Source organism: Nyctereutes procyonoides, unplaced genomic scaffold (assembly GCF_905146905.1).
Source record: "Nyctereutes procyonoides isolate TBG_1078 unplaced genomic scaffold, NYPRO_anot_genome, whole genome shotgun sequence".
Lineage (NCBI taxonomy): Eukaryota > Metazoa > Chordata > Mammalia > Carnivora > Canidae > Nyctereutes > Nyctereutes procyonoides.
The window spans coordinates 197,426-218,914 of record NW_026575134.1 but is presented as its reverse complement, the minus strand read 5'-3'; the positions used below and the strand labels follow the sequence as shown (position 1 = coordinate 218,914).

At 54.8% G+C, this 21,489-nt stretch overlaps 1 protein-coding gene across 1 annotated transcript in view; it reads right to left on the bottom strand.

Moving 5' to 3' along the window:
• Nucleotides 1–21,489, bottom strand: part of ABCA13 (ATP binding cassette subfamily A member 13) — a 265,035-nt gene that overhangs the window by 107,559 nt on the left and 135,987 nt on the right. The window contains exons 38-43 of the mRNA XM_055301220.1: nucleotides 16,136–16,312; nucleotides 14,419–14,725; nucleotides 4,875–4,989; nucleotides 3,590–3,919; nucleotides 1,531–1,600; nucleotides 1,020–1,151 (exon numbers count right to left, since the gene is read on the bottom strand). Of these exons, the coding sequence (XP_055157195.1) occupies nucleotides 1,020–1,151; nucleotides 1,531–1,600; nucleotides 3,590–3,919; nucleotides 4,875–4,989; nucleotides 14,419–14,725; nucleotides 16,136–16,312 (1,131 nt within the window). The remainder of the gene's footprint in view (nucleotides 1–1,019; nucleotides 1,152–1,530; nucleotides 1,601–3,589; nucleotides 3,920–4,874; nucleotides 4,990–14,418; nucleotides 14,726–16,135; nucleotides 16,313–21,489) is intronic.

The following is a 21,489-nucleotide window of genomic DNA, read 5'->3' as shown; positions in this document are numbered from 1 at the left end:
TCCTGACGCCTCCCGCCCGCCGACCGACCGCTACCGACAACATCACACGCCCCGAACGCCCTCCCGGCCCCCGAGCGGGCGAGCCGCCTCGTCACACCGGCGCTTCTCGCTCTGTTTCACCTTTACCTTGCAGTTCCTCGGCTCATTTTTTTTAAAAACTTATTTTCCGGAACCCACCCTTTCATTCGTGCAACTTAATATTCCAAACTCAGAGACGTTTCAGGTGTGCGCTCCCTCTCTCACCCTTGGAGGCCACGTTCCCCTGCCTTTTCTGCAAAATAACCTTGTCGGCGGCACATTCCATCTGGGTTCCCCGTCATCCTTCAATTAACACGTGAGCTCTCCGCGTCTGAAATACGTTTTTGTAAATAGAACGGACGGGATTTTTTTCTGTCCCTTCATATTGAATCTATAGGATCAGAGTCAGTCTCTCTCTCTCTCTCTCTCTTTCCCTCGGTTTTGGTTCTTGACTTTATTTATTCATTTATTTATTTATTTATTTTAATTTATTTTAATTTTATTTATTTATTTATTTGTTTGTTTGTTTGTTTGTTTGTTTTTTAGTTCTTGACTCTAAAGGCGAGATGCCATTTGAAAGATTCAGGTGCTTTGGAAAACAGAAACAGAATCACAAGTAATTTCAGCAAGGGCATCGCATGTCATCAAAGCATTTCTGCTAAAAATATAAAATAGAGACCTTGCAAAAGCTGTGTCTGTCTGTCCAGCCGGCACGTGGCACACCCACCCCTCCCCACTAGCCCAGCAGGGGAACCGTGACCATCGGTGGGTGACCCCGGGCTCCCCCGTCCCGACCTCAGGTGGCTTCACCTGCCACTCGGGACTCGAACTTTCACCGTCCCCTCGACGATACGCCGTACGGGCCCCCTTTCTGAGCCTGAGGTCAAGAGTAAGCAATCATTCTGATATTCACACATATTGTTTGAAACCGGGTTTAGGGCTTTTTTTTTTCTTTTTTGAAGCTTATTTTAGCATTTTTTTTTCACTTGCAGAATTCTTACCAGGAACCAAGTTGTTCAGGTACCATCCACATACGAAATAGAGGCCTGAATCGAAGAGGATCATCCAGCAAACCCAGCCGAAGGTCATGCCCGTTTGTTCCGGGGGCTGGGACAGGTTATCCCACTGAACCCCTAGAAGGAAGGACAAGGTCAGGGTCGGAATCGCACACGCCGTCGTGGGGCTGACTGCGGCAGGCGCGTTCCCTCGTCCTGGAGGCTCAGAGCAAAGCTGAGCACAGCCGAGAGCTGCAGGTCACCCCGGGGATCGCGGGTCTTCCAGCAAATCATGAGGCTGCTGAGCCGCACGGCGATTTCCGGGCTCCCGGGGGGCCTGGCGTTAGCCACGGGCCAGTCTCGGACATGTGTGACCGTGTGCAGCGCCGCGTCCCTTCTGCCCCCACTGCTGCCTCCCCCCATCCCGGCCTCCGCCCTGCACGCCGCCCGCCCGCCCGCAGCCGCCCGACCCCACCGGTCCGACTCACTGATCTCTGTGCCGCGGAGCATCCCTTACCTGCCTCTTGCCCTTCGAGGAAGGTGACGAAGAACACTCCTTGTCCAAAGGCGGTGGTGGAGAGCAGACACTGCCCGCGGCACGGGGAGGGGGAAACAGTGTGTTAGTGCGTGTGCGGACCCCAGCAAGCGCGGCGCTCGTCCCCACCAAGGCGGGCGGGCTGCGGCTCTGGGCGCCCACGGGCATGCGGGCCCTGGGCGGCCGGGCCCAACGCCAGCCCGTTCTGGAAGCAGCAGAGCAAGCTAGTTGTGAACGCAGAAGCGGCTTGTGTCTCTGCTGCGATGCTCCGAGCGCCGCAAGCCCGAGACGCTGCACACGGGAAGGCGTGCGAAACAGCGGCAAACGGAGCGCGGCGACTGCCCCTTTCTTAGGTTAAGCGAACGCGCCGGAGCAGGGGCAGCACCCGATGGAGCACGTGCACCATTCGGCGCTGGAAAGGCCTTATTTCCATTGCAAGGTCCTTTGTCCACAGAAAAGCGCCCTGGGAAAGCGTTTTACGCTTAAGAGGATCGCCGTGCACCAGAGTTTGATTATTTCTGTGGGGGGACGGGGGGGGGGGAGGCGGCTAGGAGACATCTGAGCGTGTAACAGGGGCACCAGACGCTGCACGCTGCAGCACGGAAACACGCACAACCGTACTTGGAATTCGCGCAGGTGATCCACGGCTTCTCCTACATGTAAGGAGGTGGGGCTGGGGGTGAATGGTCCCCGGCGTCGCCTTAATGGTCCTGCAAACAGCTCGTTAACACTCAGCCGAAATTATTGGTTACCAATCACGGCAGGTGTGACATAAGCTAATTGGAACTGTGAGCACCTATCGATGGATAAAATGCTGATTAGAGGCAGCATTTCGGGGCGCCCGGGGGGCTCAGTCGGTGAGACATCTGCCTTCAGCTCAGGCCATGATCTGGGGGTCCTGGGGTCGAGCCCCACATCGGGCTCCCGGCTCCGCGGGGACCCTGCTTCTCCCTCTGCCTCTGCCCTCCCCCTGCCTGTGCACATGTGCGTCCTCAAATAAATAAAATCTTAAATGATAATGATAACAAAGGCGGCGATTGCTTGTCAGGCACACGCATCGGTGCTGCTGGGAAACGGCCAGCAGGAGCCCTGGAGGTTTACGATGCTCAAGAAGATTAAGGAGGCCTCCACAGAGGTATTTCACGCGGAGACTCCGGACGAGCAGACAAGGGACCCCATCCCCACGGGAGAGGGTACATCAGCTGCCACCTCGACCTCTGCCGGCCTTCAGGGGACCCCACAGGAGCCCCGAGGGTCCACCCTCCTGGGCACCTCCCAAATGCTCCCTCAGGACTCTGCTCACACCTCCCAGCAGGCTGCAGTTTGGGGACCTGGCCTGACCTGCGGGGGGAATTGAAATACGGGGCTGGCGCCCTGCAGCTGACGTCCTCAGAGCCACGCGCGCGTCCTGTCCACGAGGACGCAGTTCCCAGCTCCCTCCCGGCTCCGCGCTCCCCAGGCAGCTCTCATCAAACAGGGAACGGGCACCTCTCTGGTCCCTACATCACATCGAGCACCGAAGAAAATTCTTGTACTTTTTCAGGAGGTGCCTTAAACGGGGGAACGATTGTGACGTTGCTAGTGGAGGGATCCTTCCACCCGACGTGACGTCATCCCTGATGCCCCGGGAGAAATGCTTTTCTTTTGCTTCTAAAACAGCTCTGGGGGGGTCCCCGGGGGGCTCAGTGGTTTGGCGCCTGCCTTCGGCCCAGGGCGTGACCCCGGGGTCCCGAGATCGAGTCCCACGTCGGGCTCCCGGTGCATGGAGCCTGCTTCTCCCTCTGCCTGTGTCTCTGCCTCTCTCTCTCTCTCTCTCTCTATGTCTATCATAAATAAATAAATCTTTTTAAAAAATAAATAAAACAGCTCTGGAAATCTCTTGCTTTCCATCCGGCAAACAACGAGACACGGAGGTCCTGTGCTGTTCTGAGGTGCTACCAATTTCCAAAAAGTGCTGCGGGACCGACTGCTGGGCGGGTGCAGCGGTTGTGTTGTGCGTTTCTAAAAACAGCAACAGAACGAAACGAAAAACCCCACTTACCAGAAACATCTGAACGACGACACTTAATTGGTTACGGAGGACCAGCAGCACGATGTAGGGCAGGAAGCTGATCATGTACACCAGGCTGGCCCACAGGGCCGCTGTGTTCGCTCGGCTGAAGAACGCACCCAGGAGGTAACTCAGCATGACGACCGACACCCCGAAATCCAGGAGAAAGAGGAAGACGATGCAGGCGTTGCTGTGGGCGAAGATGCCGCTCGCCTTCAGAATGACGGCCAGCGCGGCACTGCTCAGGGCCAACGTGGCCACGTTCTCCAGGAACCAGGCCAGGAAGAGGACCGTGGGGTGCACCCCCATCATCCTCATGTACTGCCGAGGAGGAAGGGAGAGCACGGTGACCACCCCGAGGCCGAGAAGTAGATGAGACCCGGGCGAGGCCGCACGCGACGCCTTCCCCGAGCCCGGGCCCCGGTGTGGCGGGCGCCCTGGGGACGTCAGGGCTGGGAGCCCGCCCCGCGCTGCCTCGTCCATTTGGTCGCTGCTGGTTTTCTTTCTTCCACACCCTCCCCCCCCTTTTATTTATTTATTTTTTTGGTTGTTTTCCTTCGTTTTTATTTTTCATCATTTTGGCTCTATTGGTTTGGTTTAATGAGGACAAAGAGCACAAAGCAGGGAGGGGGGACCGGGCCGGAAGGCGTTCCGCACAACGACACGGCCTGAAGTGATGGCGCCGGAATCACATCGGTAAACCCATGGGTTTTCAGCCCAGAACTCCCCGGGAGGCCGCGGGTGTGGGGCTGGCCACTGGCTAAGGAGACCAGGTCAGTGCGGCCGGGCCTCGACCCCAGCCCCCCACCCGGGGGCCCTGCTGGAGGGGGAAACACAGAAATGCAGGGGTAAGTCGGTTCTAAGTGAGCGAACAACGCGGGAAGCAGCTGCACCAAAGGACGGGAGGCCAGCGGGCAACGTGCACACCCGTCCTCCCCGGACGCCGGCCTCCACCCGGGACGGTCATCCTTAAAAGCAGTTGCGACTGTTCCAAGTTTTAATGATGTTAAAGCCAAAACGGCGAGGCTGTCCGCGAAGGAATCGCCCCACAAGTCAAGGCAGGAAGTGCGCCCTTGGGCCTTTCCGGGTCGTGTAAAAATTGCCAAGTGAGCGACCCGGCCGCCCGTCCTGGGCTCCCTCGCAGCCCCACAAGAAACATCCGCTAACCCTGGCAGGCGGGAAACGCTTTCCCCAGACCCCCGCCCCACCCCGGGCACGGGGACCCCGGCTGAGGGGGCGGCTACGGGCCAGGACGCCCGCCCCCCCTGCCGATTACCTCCTCTATCTGGATCTGTCGCTCGTAAACCAGCCTTCGGACCATGCTGGCCACAGACACCATCCACGTCAGCATCATTATCAGAGGGAAGAAGAAACCGACGTTGTTCAAGAATCTGCAAGGGAAGAATCCCGTGAGCGTCCGAGGGCAAGGGGCGCGTTCCGCTCGGGGTCGGGTCCCACGTGCGTGCTTTCCCCGTCATCCTTACAAGCCGCAAACCCTTCTACGGAGCAATAGCTCGTGCGGCCACTTCCACGGGCCCGTGACTTAGGTCGGCTGGTGGTGTCCCGGGAGGTGTGCAAAGTCACGAAGGACGCTCGCCGGCTGGAGGTCCCTTGAGCGGCCACTGCCCCGCCCCGTCACTGCTCTCTGACACGCTCCTCAGCAGAGCGGGTGGGAAGAAGGAAATCGGCCGTTACCCCATGATCACAACTTCCCCGTCAGTGGGGACCGGTCTATCTCCCATCGACCTCTCCGGTGACTGTGGATGATCGCCTACAAGATACCTGACAAGTGGCCGCTCGAAGTCTCCCCACCGTGGGGCGCCCGGGGGCCCGGTCGGTTACGTGTCAGACTCGGCTTCAGCTCAGGTCATAAGACAAGACCCTCACTGGGCTCCACAGCAAGTACGGAGCCCGCTTGTCCCTCCCCACTGCCTCCCCTCCCACACTCATGCTTGCTCGCTCATAAATAAAATCTTTAAAAGAAAGAAAGTCTCCCTGGCTCTTCCTCCCCACTCACTCCCCGACCTCACCCACGGGCTTCCCTGTCCAACGCAACTTGACACGGCCGACCTCCAGGAGGCCCGTGACGGCCACACCTCACACCCAAGGAGCATTTCTCCATCATTTTCCTTCTTGACTTCTTGGGGGTTTGGTTCCAGTGACTGGTCCCTCCTTCCCTCCTTCCTTTTGCTTCTAGAACCTGACTTTCCTTCTGTCTCGGTCCCTTCACTGTGACTTCCGCTGTAAATATGGGATTCCCACCCCAACCGGGGCCCCGCCTTCTCACCCCACACCCCCCTGAGCTCTGGGCCACACACTCATGATTTGATCCATCATGGGGGCTGCCGAGAGGGGCAAGCCATTTGATGGGCCATGTGGTCCGTGAGCAAACCAGAGAAAGGTCCTGTCATGGAGGAGCCTGGTTCTGGTGGGGCTGGGGCGCACCTGTCATAAGCCAGGATGAGGAGACACACGTGGTCGAGCATGTGGAAGACCAGCTCCGGCCCTAGTGGGGAGGGATGTTAACTGCAACAGGGTAGTTAGCCAAGGCGTCCGTGGAAGAGACATCAGAGGGCAGAACAGGTGGAAATGAATCCTGCAGAAATCGCAGGAATCTGAAGCTGGGTTAGGAGGTGGAGGCAGCACATGAGCGGGGCCAGAACCCTACGAGGACTTTGTGGGTCTAGGTGACAGCAGGTTTACTAAAAAAAAACAAGGGAATTCCACGAAAGAGTTTTGGAAGGAGGGGAGGGAACCTATCAGGTGTGTGGTTTTTAAGCGGAGCACTGAATGCAGTGACGACAGAGAAGTGGAGGTGGCAAAGCCCAGGAGGAGAACGTGGGAAGGCCACAGCGGACGTGCAGCAGTGTAGATGGACAAGGGTGCAGGCAAAGATGCTGACCTGGGGATGGGACCGTCTAGCGGGGTCCCTGCTGCAACAGCCTTGAAGGGACCCCCCCTCCAGACCTCCCTTCAGAGTGTTAACCATCTGCCCTTCACACTGGGTGGCTGGGCCTGTTGGGGAAGGCCTCCCGCTCCTCGGCTTGGCCAAGACAGGCCACGCAGCAGGAGCCAAATATTTGCCAATGAAACCATGAGTGCGTGAAAAAAAAAGGAAGGGGGATTAACTTATTTTTATTCATTTTTCTGCCTAAGATGACTATGCTGAGCCATCAACTTTGTGCATCACATTTTAAAGCTAAATATCAGTTAACTTGTGTGTTATATGGGGAAGGTAACTCACATGTTACTCAGTTTCATGAATTTTCTGGGACTTTTTAGTCCTTGTTTTTCATAGTGTCCAGTGCAAGTAAAAGTCTGTGAACGGGAACACCATATACTATATACCCCTGAGTACCCCACAGGGGACGTCACTTCTCCCGGGCTAGCCCAATTCACCACAAAAATGAAGCTTGGATCACTCGTAAAGTTAGAAACAACTAATACAGAGTGTGGGGGCGGGGGGTTGAAAACTGTCTGTCTACGTGTTCGTCAACTTTATCTTTTTTACTTAAAAACACTGGAATTGATGGCTATCGGATTCTGTACTTCCAGCAACATCTTACAAACAGCCAGTTAGTATCACACACAAATATTAAGGTTCCACCCGAGTTACTGCCCGGAAGTCGCGCTGGGTGGGGACTCTCTGTGGGTCTGGGGCTGTGATGTGCGTGTCCTATGGACCCCCCACCTTTGTAAAGGAGAAAGTCATGACAGGTCTGCAGTGGAATAAACCCAGTTCTGGAGTTCTTACAGCCACTACCCCGGAGCCAGAGAACGTCCAGACACTCTGCACGTACAGCCTGAGTGAGGCCACTTGGGAGAAAGTGCGTGGAGTGAGCAACTGTAGTAGGTGGCTGTGTGCCTCTCCCTTGCCTAATCCGCTGCTGAGAACCAGCCCCTAGTCAACGAGAAGGGAAAAATGTTTGTTCTGATTTTGACAAATGCTTGGAAGTATTTGAAACAGCTGCTAAAATAATCAAGGTCAAGAAGGAGTCACACAAAGAAGTAGGTAAGGGAGATACCAGTAGCAAAGCCCTACACTCTGCAGATCTAGAAGGTGTCGTCAAACTGCTCTTCTTAAAGTCCTGGGCACGATCCAGGGTACAGCATATGGAACAGGATGCGTTAAGTGGATGCCACGCTGCATGTTAAGGGGAGGGTGGTACTAGAAGCCACTCCTGCACCGGACCCCACTGTTATGCGAAGAACACATGTATCTGCAGGAAGCTCTCAGCCCTTGTGGCCACGGGAATGTCACCTGGTCCTCACCACTAATGGGACCCCTTGCAAACGACTGGCCAGGAATACCCAATTCATTCAGAACGAGTAACAACAATAAGAACACAAATCCAGCACATTTATGTGAGGGATAAAGGTGGTTGAGACGCACAGTTAGTAACAAATGAAAAAAATAAGCCCAAAAGATGGTACCGTGAAGCAGATGAAAACAGTGAACATATTTTTTGCTATAAATGTAAAAATATTTAAAAAGGGAATTCCATACATTAAAAAAAAACACCCTGTAGCAGAATTGCTACAATTCAGTGATGAGGTGGCAAGACAGCAAGACGAAATGAAGTGTGAACTGGAAAAACCTAGAAAGAAATAGAAGGAAAACAGTATCCATCAGACAAACAAAGATATAATTGGAAGAAGCACATGTCGATACTGCATAAAACGTGGTATGGGACCGTGAAAAATTGACATAAGAAACACAACGAAGAGAATCGGAAATGATACAAGGCATATTTTTTTTGTAAAGTAGGAAAATTTTATGGCTAAGAAATGCAGGGAAAAGAAATCCGTGCAATGGGAGACCCTGAAGATCTGACAAAATTTCCATACAAGGAAACTTAAACCTGAATCTACACATCGAAAGGTTTTATCCTGCGCCATGCAAAATTATCCTAGAATGGTCAACAGTGAAATGTATCCCACTAAAAAAAAAAAAAAAGAAAGAAAGAAAAGAAAAAAAAAAAAGAAATGTATCCCACTGAATTCACTGAATTTTGAAGTCACCAGCAACTCCCCCAAATTAACAGGTCAAATAAAAGCAGGAAAACATCAAAGCGGCCTCAGATTGCTCCATAATCACATTCAAGGCCACAGATAATGGAGTTATTTCTACAAGATACTTGAGGAAATACTGAGTCAAGGATTTCATATGCAGCCAAGCTGCCTTTCAAATATAAATGCTGCAAAGAGTTTTAAGGATGTAAGAACTCAGGTTATATGACCTCATATGATCATCTTAAAGAAATTACTAGAAGACAAATTTTGGCCCACCCAAGGATGACCGGTAAATTACAGTATTAGGATAATGCTCAGCGATGAACATGTGGTTCCAGTAAAAGAAAGACTAAAACAAAAATGGAAATTCATATGACAAGACAGACAGGAAATGTTATGTTCCCTGAAATGTAGAAATGATGAAACAAACAATAATTAGAAGGTTAGGAGAAATGAATCAGAGAATAAGTTGGCAAGTGTGAAAATTAGAGGCTATTTGTTCAAAGTTCACAAACACAGATTATAAGCGTAGGTGTCTTTCATGGTATAATCTAAGACATTGGATAATATCAACCAAAATTGCATGATGGAGAGGAAAATTTACTGGTGGAGAAAGAGAAATTACTTTGCTTTTATTTCACATCATAAAAAAATAAAGGGTTGATATTACTCATATGATGTTGCAACTATAAGATATCCACCAGAACAACAATAAAGCATCACTAAATATGAGGTTTCTTTTTTTTTTTTTTAAAGATTTTATTAGTGCTTGACCTGATGCTAGGATCATGACCTGTGCCAGAGGCAGCTACTTCACCAACGGAGCCACCCAGGTGCCCCTTATATTTTTCTTATTATAAGTACACTTAGTAACTTTGGGAGTTCCTGAGGACTTCCACTTGGAAATTGATAGAAACTTTACTCAAACAGCTCTTGGGAGACGAAGACCGTCGGCACCCATATTCCAAGTATTCAGAGAGAATCGATAAATAAAGTCCAAACATAGTTCCATGAAAATGGAAAAAGAGAAGCAGAACATACCGAAGGCCCTTGTACACGTAATGTATTTTAAAATTGCAAAAATAATAAAATAAAATAAAATAAAATAATAAAATAAAATAAAATAAAATAAAATAAAATAAAATAAAATAAAATAAAATAAAATAAAATAAAATTGCAGCGCCGGCCTACTCAGGTGGTGGAGCACGTGACCCTTGCTCCTGAGGATGTGAATTCGAGCCTCACGTTGAGCAAACACCTTTCCTTCCTGCCAGGAACCCAGGAGCCCACGGTACCTGACACCTGGTAAGTGCCGGACACACTGTTTTCCAAAGAACCAGCGCAGGCACCTGTGTCTTAGCAAGATTCATGACGTCCGGTATGTGACACGCGCATCACCACGACAACGCGTGGAGGAGCAGTCCGAAAACAAAACAAAATAGAACCGACGTGTAAGAAGAGGGTATGAAGTAGGATTTTTTTCCCTCTGTTGTCTCAACCCTTGATATTCATTTGTTTATAGAAACTCACAATAAAAAAAGAAACCTATCAAAGTCAGGGAGGTCAGGATAGGATTCCACCCGCCCCCTACTGTCCACACCGCATAAATCAACCAGGTGTGTTCCAGATGCTTCCGACTATTCACTCCTAGTCTGGAACTGAGACAAAAGTACCTTCAGCCAAAGTCTGCAAACAGGAAATCAAACCGCTGATTTACTAAGCATCTAGGAAAGGACGCTCTGATCGTCAGAAACACTCACTGGCACCAGCTCTTTTCCTGAAGGTGGCAAATGCTGGATTTACATTCTGATGACCCCTTGCCTAGCGTCTCCTCTGCCTGCTGCTGGCCTCTATTAGCCACAGCTGCAGCCACCGAGTTCAAAGAGGACAGGAGAGGGAAAGAACCAGAGGGACTGGCTTTTGTTTTTCTCACTCAAGATGCAGGGCTTGTGTCCAAAGTGCAGAGCGGCCTCCACATCCCCAGCAGCCCGGCCTCTGCCCGCTGCTCCTCTGCCTCCCCCCACGGCCCCCAGATCGCCCTAGGCGCTCACAGGCAGGTCTCGTCCGTCCCCTCCCCAGGTCTGGTTTTCAGCAGCACGCCACCGCTGTGCCCCGCAAGCCAGTGAGGTGGGCCGGCGGGCGACAAGCATCCCGATCCCGGCAGGGATCCCCACCAGCAAGCGTCACATCACTGGCCCGAGGTCTGTGACCAGCAAGAGGAGGACCTGGCTCCAAAGGCAAGTTTTCTTTCTTTTTTTAAAATATTTTATTTACTCATTTGAGAAAGAGACTGAGTGACGGAGAGAATATGAGTAGGAAGGGCAGAGGGAGAAGCAGGCTCCTGCTCAGCCAGGTCAGGATCTCAAAGTTGTAAGACTGGGCTCCAGGCTCAGCAGGGACTCTGCCTAGGATTTTCTCTCTCCTCCCTTGCCTGCCCCCCCACTCCCTCACTCTCTTTTTCTCCTTTTCTCTCTCAAATAAATAAATAAATCTTTGAGAAAGAGAGAGAGAGAGAGAGAGAGAGAGAACAGGCCCGAAACATGGGTCACTTGTGCTGAGCCACATCAGCGAGCGAAGCCTAAGTGCAGCTCCAGCCACCAGGAGTGCGCATCTTCCACCAGTCGACCTGGAATCACCTGGTCAGCGCTGCAGAGACGCCCCCTGTGTTCCCCTCGGAGGGCAGCCTGGCCTGAAACAATGTGCTCTTTGCTAATAATGCCCTCTGAATGTTCTCCTTTTGCCCTGACAAGCCTTTCCCTTTCTCCCGCTCTGGGAGCTTCTTCATATTTGCCACATGAGATGATGCCTGATGCCTGATTCGGGAACCCTGAATAAAGCCCATTTGATCTTTAAATTTACTCAGTTGAATTTTTCTTGTTTAATAGACTGAATGTCACCTCCCTGGCAAGGCTGCCCTTGGCCACATTAATAATTCCTCTGGAAGCCTTGCCATCCTTGTCCCACACCAGCAGGGCTCTTACCTCCCTCCAGGGCTCAATTCAAGTGTTTGCTTTATTGTATGTGTAGACTCTGCTTCCCTCAACTCGGGCACGGGAGCGGGTGATTTCACCTGTCCCTTCACTGACCCACCCACGTATGGAGACAGACACATAGTACATAGTAAATAGTCAAACAAATGAGACCATTAACAACTGTATGACTCATTCTGCAAGTAGTAGGAGCTACTTAAAACCTCCCACAAGTGTGCTTGGGGGTCGGCACCATGCTTCAGAGCCATTGCCCTGGTGGCCGAGGACCAGGGCCTTATAGGATCTCTCCACTGGGCCTCCACCTCCCACAGGCCCACCGAGCCTTCAGGTAAGGACATCGGTGGAAACCAGACAGAACAGAAGGATATATGGCGATGAGGGTCTCCAAGACTTGACTCTCAGAAAATGAGGCTACTGCTTCTCGTGCTTCAAAGGAGTAAAACAGAGACTTCTGAGAAATCGTGAAATCCTACCGTATCCCAGGAGAGAATGAGTAAAAGTGACCCCACAACCCCATGGCCCAAGGCCATAGCTAGACACGTGGCTCAGGCAGTGCAGGGCAGGAATGTGCCAACCCACAGGGCTTCAGGTCCTGCGATGACCCTGGGTCTATAGACCATATACCATATATTCCAAAGTATACAATAGAATATTACCCAGCTGTAAAAAGAATGAGATCTTGCCATTTCTAACGACATGGATGGACCTAGAGGGTCTTATGATGAGTGAGACAAGTCAGAGAACAACAAACACCACGTGATTCTCCTTCTAGTAAGTAAAAAAAGTAAAAAAGACCAAAATAAACAAACAGCACTAATAATAAGGGGGGGGGGGACAGAAACAGATTCATAACTACGGAGAACAAAGTGGCGGTTTCCAGAAGGGAGAAGGGACAGGATGGGCGGCATCGGTGACAGGGATGAAAACAGACAAGCTTCTCGTTATAAGCCAAGTAGGTCAGGGAGACAGAAAGTACAGCATGGTCCATACTGTGTGACAATATATGATGACGGCGGGGACAGATGGCGGCTACTCTCAACGTGAGTAATGACTGACGGACAGAGTCGCTGAGTCACCGTGTCTCCCTCCAGCCTGAGGCCTGAATGGGTCCCATTCACAAGGGGTGAGAAAGCACATGGGGCCCTTCCCCCTCACAAAGCCCATTAGCTGAGCACCACGGTCGGCTCGGAGGGAAAGCTGGCCACCATGCGGGCCACCTCCGACTTGCCGTGAGGACGTTTGCAGGGATGGGGGCCGTTCTGCACAGCGCACCCTCCTGGGGGCAAACCCCAGGCTCCCCTGCACCGGAGAGAGGAACCCGCCCCTCCTACTTGCTCACCCCAGCCCCTCTTCCAGGGGGAACATCGACAGCATGCTTTGGAGCTAGAGAGAGGCTTTCGGAATCCCATCTTCCCAAGATTCGGCTAAGGGACAGCATCATAAAAAGTCCATTTCTCCCGGTATCTGGAAACGGGCCATTCATCCCCACAACGCCCTGGCACTGGGGCTGTTGTGAGGTTTTGTGCACGACACTTGGCTAGAAAAAAGCTATTTTCTCAAATTTTGCTCTAGGTGATATGGTCTCCAAGAAAAAATACTTCAGGAGCAGAGAAGGAACGGCTGAAAACATCCAAAGCCAAAACGATCACCACTTTGAAAGTAAAGTCTTCACTTTACAAAGACGGAGGGTAATGGGCTTTCAGATGATCCGCATAGTGAGGCGGTCCTGGTTCCAATGGCACCCTGGTCATCTGATGATCTCTGTCTCCAAATGGTGTCTTGCTCCTGACCCTCTGCCTGGGCACCGCGCTCTAAGACCCCTGGAGAAGCAACCACGCGGGTGCAGCCTGTGCTCAGGCCGCCCTGGGAAGGTACCGCCTGAGCAACCAGGTTTTGCTTCATGAAAAGGCCCCAGGGAGCCATGGTGCGGAAGGCGTGCGGCCAGGCGAGAAGGAGGGGGCGAGGCAGGCGTCAGGTCAGGGGGCGTGGCCCCAGTCAGGGGGCTGCTGTGCAGCGGCCCCTGCTCTGTGGCGCCCCTGGAGGGCGAGTGTCTGCCACCTGCCCCATCACCAACAGGTTCCAGGTGGCCCCTCTGCCGGCCTCCCTTCACCCCCTTCTTCTGTGCTCCCCACACCTGCCTCCCGGGGCATCTCGTTGGGACACGGGACGAGACGCTCCAGGAAGAGCATCCCTCAGGGCTGAGCCCACCCGTGCAGCACTGTGGCTGTCGGGCTCATGACCACCCGGCCACACCTGGGGGTCCGCGTCCAGTGGGGCACCCCCTCTGCTCCACTCTGCAAGCCCCATCTGGCCCAGGCCCCACTGTCCTTCCAGTGATGTGGTCCAGCTGCTCCAGCCCATAACTGACCATCCCTTCTCTCCCACAAGGACATCACCAGCCAGGTCAGGAGCTAACCCCAGGTGCCCTCAGACGGCCTCACGAGCCCCTAAGCCACCCCCACGGCCTCTGAACCCTCCCCCTCCCTGCAAGCAGTCTGACTGTTCAGGGTCTGCACGTGAAACCTGTGAATTCTGTTCAGATTCCTCCTGAAGGGTCTTTAAAGCTATGGATGCCTGGTGTCAAATGTGACGTTCCGCACTATCCCATAATCTCCGCAGTTCCCCCTGTGAATGGGTCGCCCGGGTGCAGGAAGGCAATCATAAGCAATTAAACCGGGGCGTGGACTTCCCTTAAATGCCCTTCGAAACACCTACAGGGGAGCTCGGAGACGTCCTCTGCTCAGAGATCCAAACACAAAGCACATCCACCGTAAAGCAGGCGCCCGCGGGCGGGGTGGCTGTGTGGGGCCTACTCACAGGTCCCTGGTGTGGCACGGGTACGGGATGGCCTGCGTCTGCACAGCCGGCTCCACGGCCTCCCGCCCCGTCTGCACCAGGATGATGGCTCTCTCGATCATGTCTTGCAAGGGGACAAAGATGTAGTTGTACTTGAACCCATCGGCCGGTAGGTTCTGAGGATGAAACTTCCAGAGAGGATTTTTCACCAGATCTGTCCTCATGCTGTACAAGACGCTGGTTCGGATGGTGTAGGTGATGTGGGGGGGCAGCCGCACAGGCCGCGTCCCCCGGTCACGGTCGGCCAGCGAACTGTTGAATATGATACCTGCCGGCAGAAAAGGGAACGGGGGTCACCACGCGCTCAGGGCAGCTCCCCCACGGCCCGAGCAGGTGGAGGGAGGCCAAGCCCCATGGGCCCCCAGACTCAGCCCCACGCCCTCCGGGGAAGGATCAGCTCCCCGAGGGGGGCAGTACAGGCAGGCAACTGTCCACAAATCCATACCGTGTGTCATCGTTTATTTGCAACAAGATAATCTGTACCCAGAAAAATTTGTACCAAAATGATTTCTTTCACATTTTTATAGGACTTGGAAAATGGCACCAGGCTGTTCAGATAATCAGGCTTCCGTTTTCTGAGAATGAGGCAGGGGAGGAACAGGTTTGCAGGGTTAGGAGGAGGATGTCAGGGGATGGAAGGGAGTGCGGTCAACGGTGTGGTGACAGCGGCGAGCGACGCGGGACACAGAGATGTCGCATCGCATGATGTAATGAGGCCCAGCTGGGCTCCAATTTCAACCAAGGAACTGGTGCCTTCAGGTTATCAGTCAATCACTCGAATGCAAACACGGGGACCATGTTGGGCACATAAATCCTCTGAGGGTCACACACCACGCCTGCTGGGGGTGGAATGGGACGCTCCGGGGTTCACGCGTGCAAGTCCTGGCGCCCCGCAGAGCAGAATGCGAGCACAGGAGGAGACCGCGTCCTCAGCGAGGCCGAGGGAGGAGGAGCTCCTCAGGGTGGGCTGTCATCCAGGAGGACCGGTGTCCTCGGAGGGGAACATGATCCCACATGGAGAGACCCCGGCACGAGGCCCAGACAGTGGCAGTGGACACACCGAGGGGAGGCTGGAGCACGGCCCCCTCGACCTGAGAAGGAGCCGGCCCTGTCGACACCTCAACCACAGACTTCTGGCCCGAACCGTGAGAAAACAGATTTCTGTTGCTGAGGCCACAGCCTGGGGTCCCGTGTCACGGCAGCCCTCAGCAAACGCACGCAAACCCAAAAGAAAGAATAACTCCGTGTTCATTCAAGACCGGAGCATGCTTGGTGTGTATCCTGGACACGGGCACACGAGTGACAGCAGGGGAACTGGCCGTGGCCTGCCTCCACGCGCCCCCAGGGCGTCAAGCTGCTGCGATCAAAGTAAAAGTGAGGAGGCAACCAGAGCAGAACTTTAATCGGGGAGATGCAATTTATCAAGTGAGATTTTACCGTAAAACGCCACCATGAACTAGTAAAACAGGTGCCGCGAATGGTGCGCGGCCCGGGATGGGAGATGCCAAGAGCCACAGCTCACCGCTCAAAGTGAGTCTTTCTGCTTGGTTTTGTTTTAACCAGAAAGGACGTCTTTTCTTTTCAAGCCCCCGTCATACGCGGCGGGGGAGACCGACGCAGAGCGGCAAGCGCCCTGGAGCCCGTGCCTGCCCGAATGTGTTTCTCGCTGGATACTTACTGGCCAAGAAATTGTTGTGTCGCATGAGTTCCTGGGCTTTCGACTCCAGGCTGGCGACGGACTCCAGGGCCTGGAAGCGGTTCAGCGCCACACAGGAGGAGAGGTTGACCAAGACCCGGCCCAGGAAGCGGATGCGTCCGGCACCCCCATGGGCAAACACCTTGTCCAGTTCGCCTCCTGGGGACAGAGCACAACAGGACATGACCTTCTCTCAGCCCAGCGAGGAGATAAATCCCTTCAATGGAGCACGTGACTGGAGAGTCACACTTCGTTCCTACAGAAGATGTGCTACCTATTTGCTGAGTGTCAACTCTGCCTTTTGGGTTTTGGGTTTGGGTTTGGGTTTGGTTTGCTTTTGTTTTTTTTTTTTTTTGTTTTTTTTTTAAGTCGGCTCCAAACCCAAGGTGGGGCTCGAATTCATGACCCTGAGATCAAGAGCCTCAGGCTTCACCGACTGAGCCAGCCAGGCGCCCGGTTCTGCAGTCCTGTGATGCTGATCCATACATGGGGATGAAAAGAAGCCACAGAGGGGCGGAGGGTGGGACCCGGGGACACCAGGAGGCCAGCAACATGCAGAAGAAACCGGGGAAAGCCCGTGAGCAGCACAGAAGGCCTTGTACACAGAGAACCCAGCCAAACAATGCTAGTGTCCCAATCTGGTGTCAAGGAATTCCAGAAAACATGCCCTGAGCAACACAGCAGGCGTCTGTGAACACCGCCCACCCTGTCACGTTAACTCTGCAGGAACAGCGATCTGGGATCAAGGAGCGCTGACACCGAGGAAAGCCAAACCTGGTCCAGCCTGCCCAGGTGTGCGCGTTTGAAATGGACACAGAGCCGGGATTGAAGCTGGCAAGGTCTGGGCCTCCGACGCCGGACGTGGACCATTCACCTGGACCAGAGACCGAGGGGGACTCGGTACGTGAGGTCGGGCTCCAAGGAGGAGCTGGAGCACCGGACGGAAAGACGTGGAAAACCCAAACGACGCAGAGTGGGGCAGTGTGGGTGGCACACCCAGGACCCAGCCAGGGAGGGGGGCAGTTACAGACATGCTCACATGCTGGGGGGGGGGGGACAGGGAGATGCCATCAGGCCCGCCAGGGACACCGAGGTCATGGAGCCACCATGGGCTACGGCAACGTGCTTGAAGCCTGCTGGGGTGGACCACACCCTCCTCTCTGGCCTCACCCCTTAGGGGACCCCCAGGAAGCAGACTGCTGGGGATGTCATAAGGGACAGGAAAGGCCCAGCCAAGGGGGGTGACCGCACACGGAAACACACCCACGACACACACACACACACACACACACACACACACAGCAAATCATAGAGCCGCATAGACACAGGGCAGTATAGAGGCCAGGCCCATCCCTCAGCCATGGGACCCGCTTCCACAGGACCATCCCTGAGCCATGGACGCCGGCAACTGGAACCAGAGACAGCAACGGGGATACATCAAGAAACGGAAGCATGACAAGAACCTTCTAGAAAGGACCCCAGGTGGAGATGATTTCTAGTCTTCACAGTGGAAGTAAAGACTATGCTTTACAGCACGCGTTGGTCGACATTCTAGCTATGTCTTACTTTACTCTTTTTTAAAGATTTTATTTATCCATGAGAGACACGGAGAGAGGCAGAGACGCAGGCACAGGGAGAAGCAGGCTCCATGCAGAGCCCGATGTGGGACTCAATCCCGAGACCCCGGGGTCACGCCCTGGGCCCCCAGGTGTCCCTGCTCCTAAAGGAGTGAAGTGGATTCGCTGTGAGCAAACCCTACTGGTCACTGCGAGGAACCGGGCAATGCCTCGGTGGGCGCGGCCATCGCCGCATCAAAGGAAGGAGCGAGCACATACCAGGCAGGACCCGGGCGATCCTGAGCCCACCCTGCAGCTCAGCGTGAGCCTGGGGCAGCCCATTCACAAGTGCCCTGTGCGTGAGCCCCCGGGGTCCTCGTGCTCCCCCACGGTCCGGGTCGGCCCCTTGCTGCAGGCCCTGTCACCTGTCCACCGTGTGGTGGCAGGTAGTGCCCCCCCCCGCAGGCCCTGCTGCACCTCCCGATGCCCCCAGGCTCCCACTGATGACCCCCCCTCCCCCGCTGTGCCCATTCCCCGGGCGCCCCTGGGGCGGCCTCAGCATTGTCACGTCCCTCCGTGCCGGTCCACCTGCCCGTCTCTCCTCCCGGCTTCCGGGCTTCACCCGCTCGGCGTGGACCTGCTCTGACGGGCAGCGTGGGCCCCAAAGGCTAGAGATGAATGAGCAATTCCCTCAAGGTCTATCCCTGTCACCTCGACGCAGGTGGAAAAGAGCCGTTAACGCGTCCAGGCTTCGGCTCTGTTCGGGGCCAGGGAACACGGTTAAGGCGGTTTCATGCACCCCGTCCCGGCGGCTGAAACGGGATGGTCCCAAGGAACGGAGAAGCAGCCTGAGCCCCGGCCACTCGCTGCCGCTCTCACTCTGCCCCTTCCAGGTCCTAGGCCGAGACACCGCACAAGGACCCGCTTCCAGGGGCCTCTCCGTGCAACAAGAGGCCACAGGGGTTCGGTTTAAGCAAAGTCCCTCGGTTTGGACCACATCTGCTGTGGGGGTGCAGCGTACGGGGTCAAGGTCAGGGTCAGCCCGGGGTGCCCACCCCCACTGCCTGGGGCAGCTGTGTCTGCTTGGCCCTGAGACCCTACGTCTCATCCTCATGGAACGCGGGCGATCATAATCTGCTCTGTGGTGTTTTTCTAAAGATCACCTGAAATAACGCCCGTCAGCCGTCTGGCGCTCACTGTGTCTGGAGCACGCTGAGCGCCCGCCGGGGTGTCCACTACCGCGGTCACTGAGAGACTAGAGAAAACCCGCCTGCAGCAGAGGTACAGACGGAGGGTGCTGCCTTGATCCCAGCAGATAGCGGCTCCTCGGATGCCCGCCCCAATGCCGCCGCGCGATCAGAGCTCTGCTCCGCATGGTGGGCAGACTTTCAGATCGCCAACCGCCACCTCCACCCCAACCGAGACAGAGAGCTGGGCACCCAGGTTATGTGCTGTGGAGACATGGATGGCAGGGTCCGCACGGCTGGCTCGGCTGACGCAGGGGCAGAGCCGACGCCAGCACCCCCCATCCCGTGGCCCTGGGGACTCCAGCGGGCACGGCTCCGTGCAGCAAAGCCATGCGGTGCTTCTCGGGTGCTCCCCACCGTGGGCCCTGAGTGCAGGAGAGTGGGGGGTGGCCGAGGGGTGTCCGCAAGGAAGAGACAGGATCCCCAAGAGAGCCCTTCCGGGAAGAGAACTTTGTGAAATGAGTGATTTTCTTCCCCAGGAAAATGTTATCATCTTCTAGCCTCTTTTGTTTTTATATAAAATTATGTCTCTTTTTCCCCCAGATTCCGAAGCAAAAATGATGCATGCTTTTGGGGGGTGCACCGAGTTTGCTCTGTGCCTCCGTGGGCCCCGGCACACCGCCAGGAGGCATCCACGCCCCGGGGTCTGCAGACACTGTTCACACACGCCTGAAGGCTGGGTGCCTGTGGGCGGCAGCAGCCACGGCGGATGCCCCGTGGGCGTTCGCTCCTGTTTCCCGAGCACGGTGGGTAGAGCCTGAGCACAGAGGTTCCCGTGCACGGTGACAGGCCCCGGGAGCCGTCAAGAGCCAGATGCATGAGACACACGGGAGGCGGTAGCCAGCTGGGAGCACGGGGACGAGTGACATCACCCCCGCACGGTAGCTGCCGCAGGAGAGCTCGGGAGCGGTGGCGGAGAAGTCAGCAGGGCACGGCTTGGCCGTGGGAGCAGCTCCCCATGATTCTGTGCTTTATGCTGGAAAGTGGTTTTTTTTTTAAGATTTTATTACCTGAGAGTGCGAGAGCGCACGTGGGCAGTGGGCGGGTGAGCGCAGAGCAGTGGGACAAGGACACGCCAACCCAGGAGCCTGATGTGAGGCTGGACCCCAGAATCCTGGACCGTGACCCGAGCCAAAACCAGGAGCCAGACCCGCCTAAGCCGCTGGGCCGCCCCGGCGCCCCTTGCAGTGGAAAGTGGCTTTGATTGGCGAAGTTTCTCTGTCGTCCCCCGCCGTGGGAGGGAGGCCGCCTCGCCTACGGAGCTGTTCGGGAGACGGGGAGCAGCCCGCAGCAGAGACCTGGCCTCATGGGACCACAGGGCAGGGGACACGTCCTGGATGCCAGGTGGCCCGGTGGCACTCAAGCTGCCAAGCAGACACAGCCGGCAGCTTGCAGATGAACCCCGTGGCCTCGTAGAGTCAGGGAACTCGGGGTGCCAGTGGGTTGCCTCGGGTTTAGACAGACAAGGGGCCTCGGGGGGCTCAGGCGGTGAAGCGTCTGCCTGCAGCTCAGGTCATGGTCTCAGGGTCCTGGGATCGAGTCCTGCATCAGGCTCCCTGCTCCATGGGGCGTCTGCTTCTCCCTCTGCCTCTAACCACCCTCCCCCTCCACCCCCATGTGCTCTCTCTTTCCCAAATAAGTAAATACATCAAATTCTTTAGAAAGCAAATCAGGAGACACAGGATGGCGCCCCAGCCATGGGACGGGGGGGGGGGGGGGGGTCAGGTGTCGACAAGTCCAACCTACTCCAGTCACACTGACAGCAGGTGACCGTGGCAGCTGGAAACCGGCAACACGGAGATAAATGGAAAATAATGGAAAATAACAGGTATTTAGAAAGTGAGCTAATCAACTTCCAAACGGCCCAAGGATCAAAAACAGCTACACGGCACTGAAGCTAAGAAAATGGAACGTAGCAAAACGCGCAAGGGGCCACGAGGCCGCGTCCAGGGGGGAGCGTGTGGTCATGAGCATGTGTGTGTCCAGGGGGAAAGGTGCAAATCATAGAGCTAAGCATCTCGCTCAAGAAGCTACCAAAAAAAAAAAAAAAAAAAAAGACAAATCAGTCAAAGGACAGAACCAAAAACAGAAAAGCGAGCGAAACATCAGAAGTCAATGAAATAGAAAACAGAATTAAAAAAAAATTTAAAAAAAAAACACAGAATTATCACTAAAGCCAAACATTTGTCTAAAAAAAAAAAGAAAACACACTAAGTAAACCGATGACCCTCCGACAAGAGCAATCAAAAAATGAAAATTAGAAGAGGGAGAGAGAGGGGGGAGCGCCGTCGAAATCCGCCGCTGAAGCGGAACATCCCACACGTCGCTCGGCTCTGACAGCGACTCTACTGAGCCACGGGGGCTCCCGTGAGCCACTGGGCCCCCCTCGTAGAAGCTCCCGGGAAGGCCGCGTGTTCACAGCAGCGAGGCCGCGTGCGCCTCTGCCTCGGGCGGGACACCCGGACCCACTGCAGGGACCGCGGCTCCAGGAAGTCCAGAAACGGCATCAGCTCTTTAAGGGTACGTTCTAGTT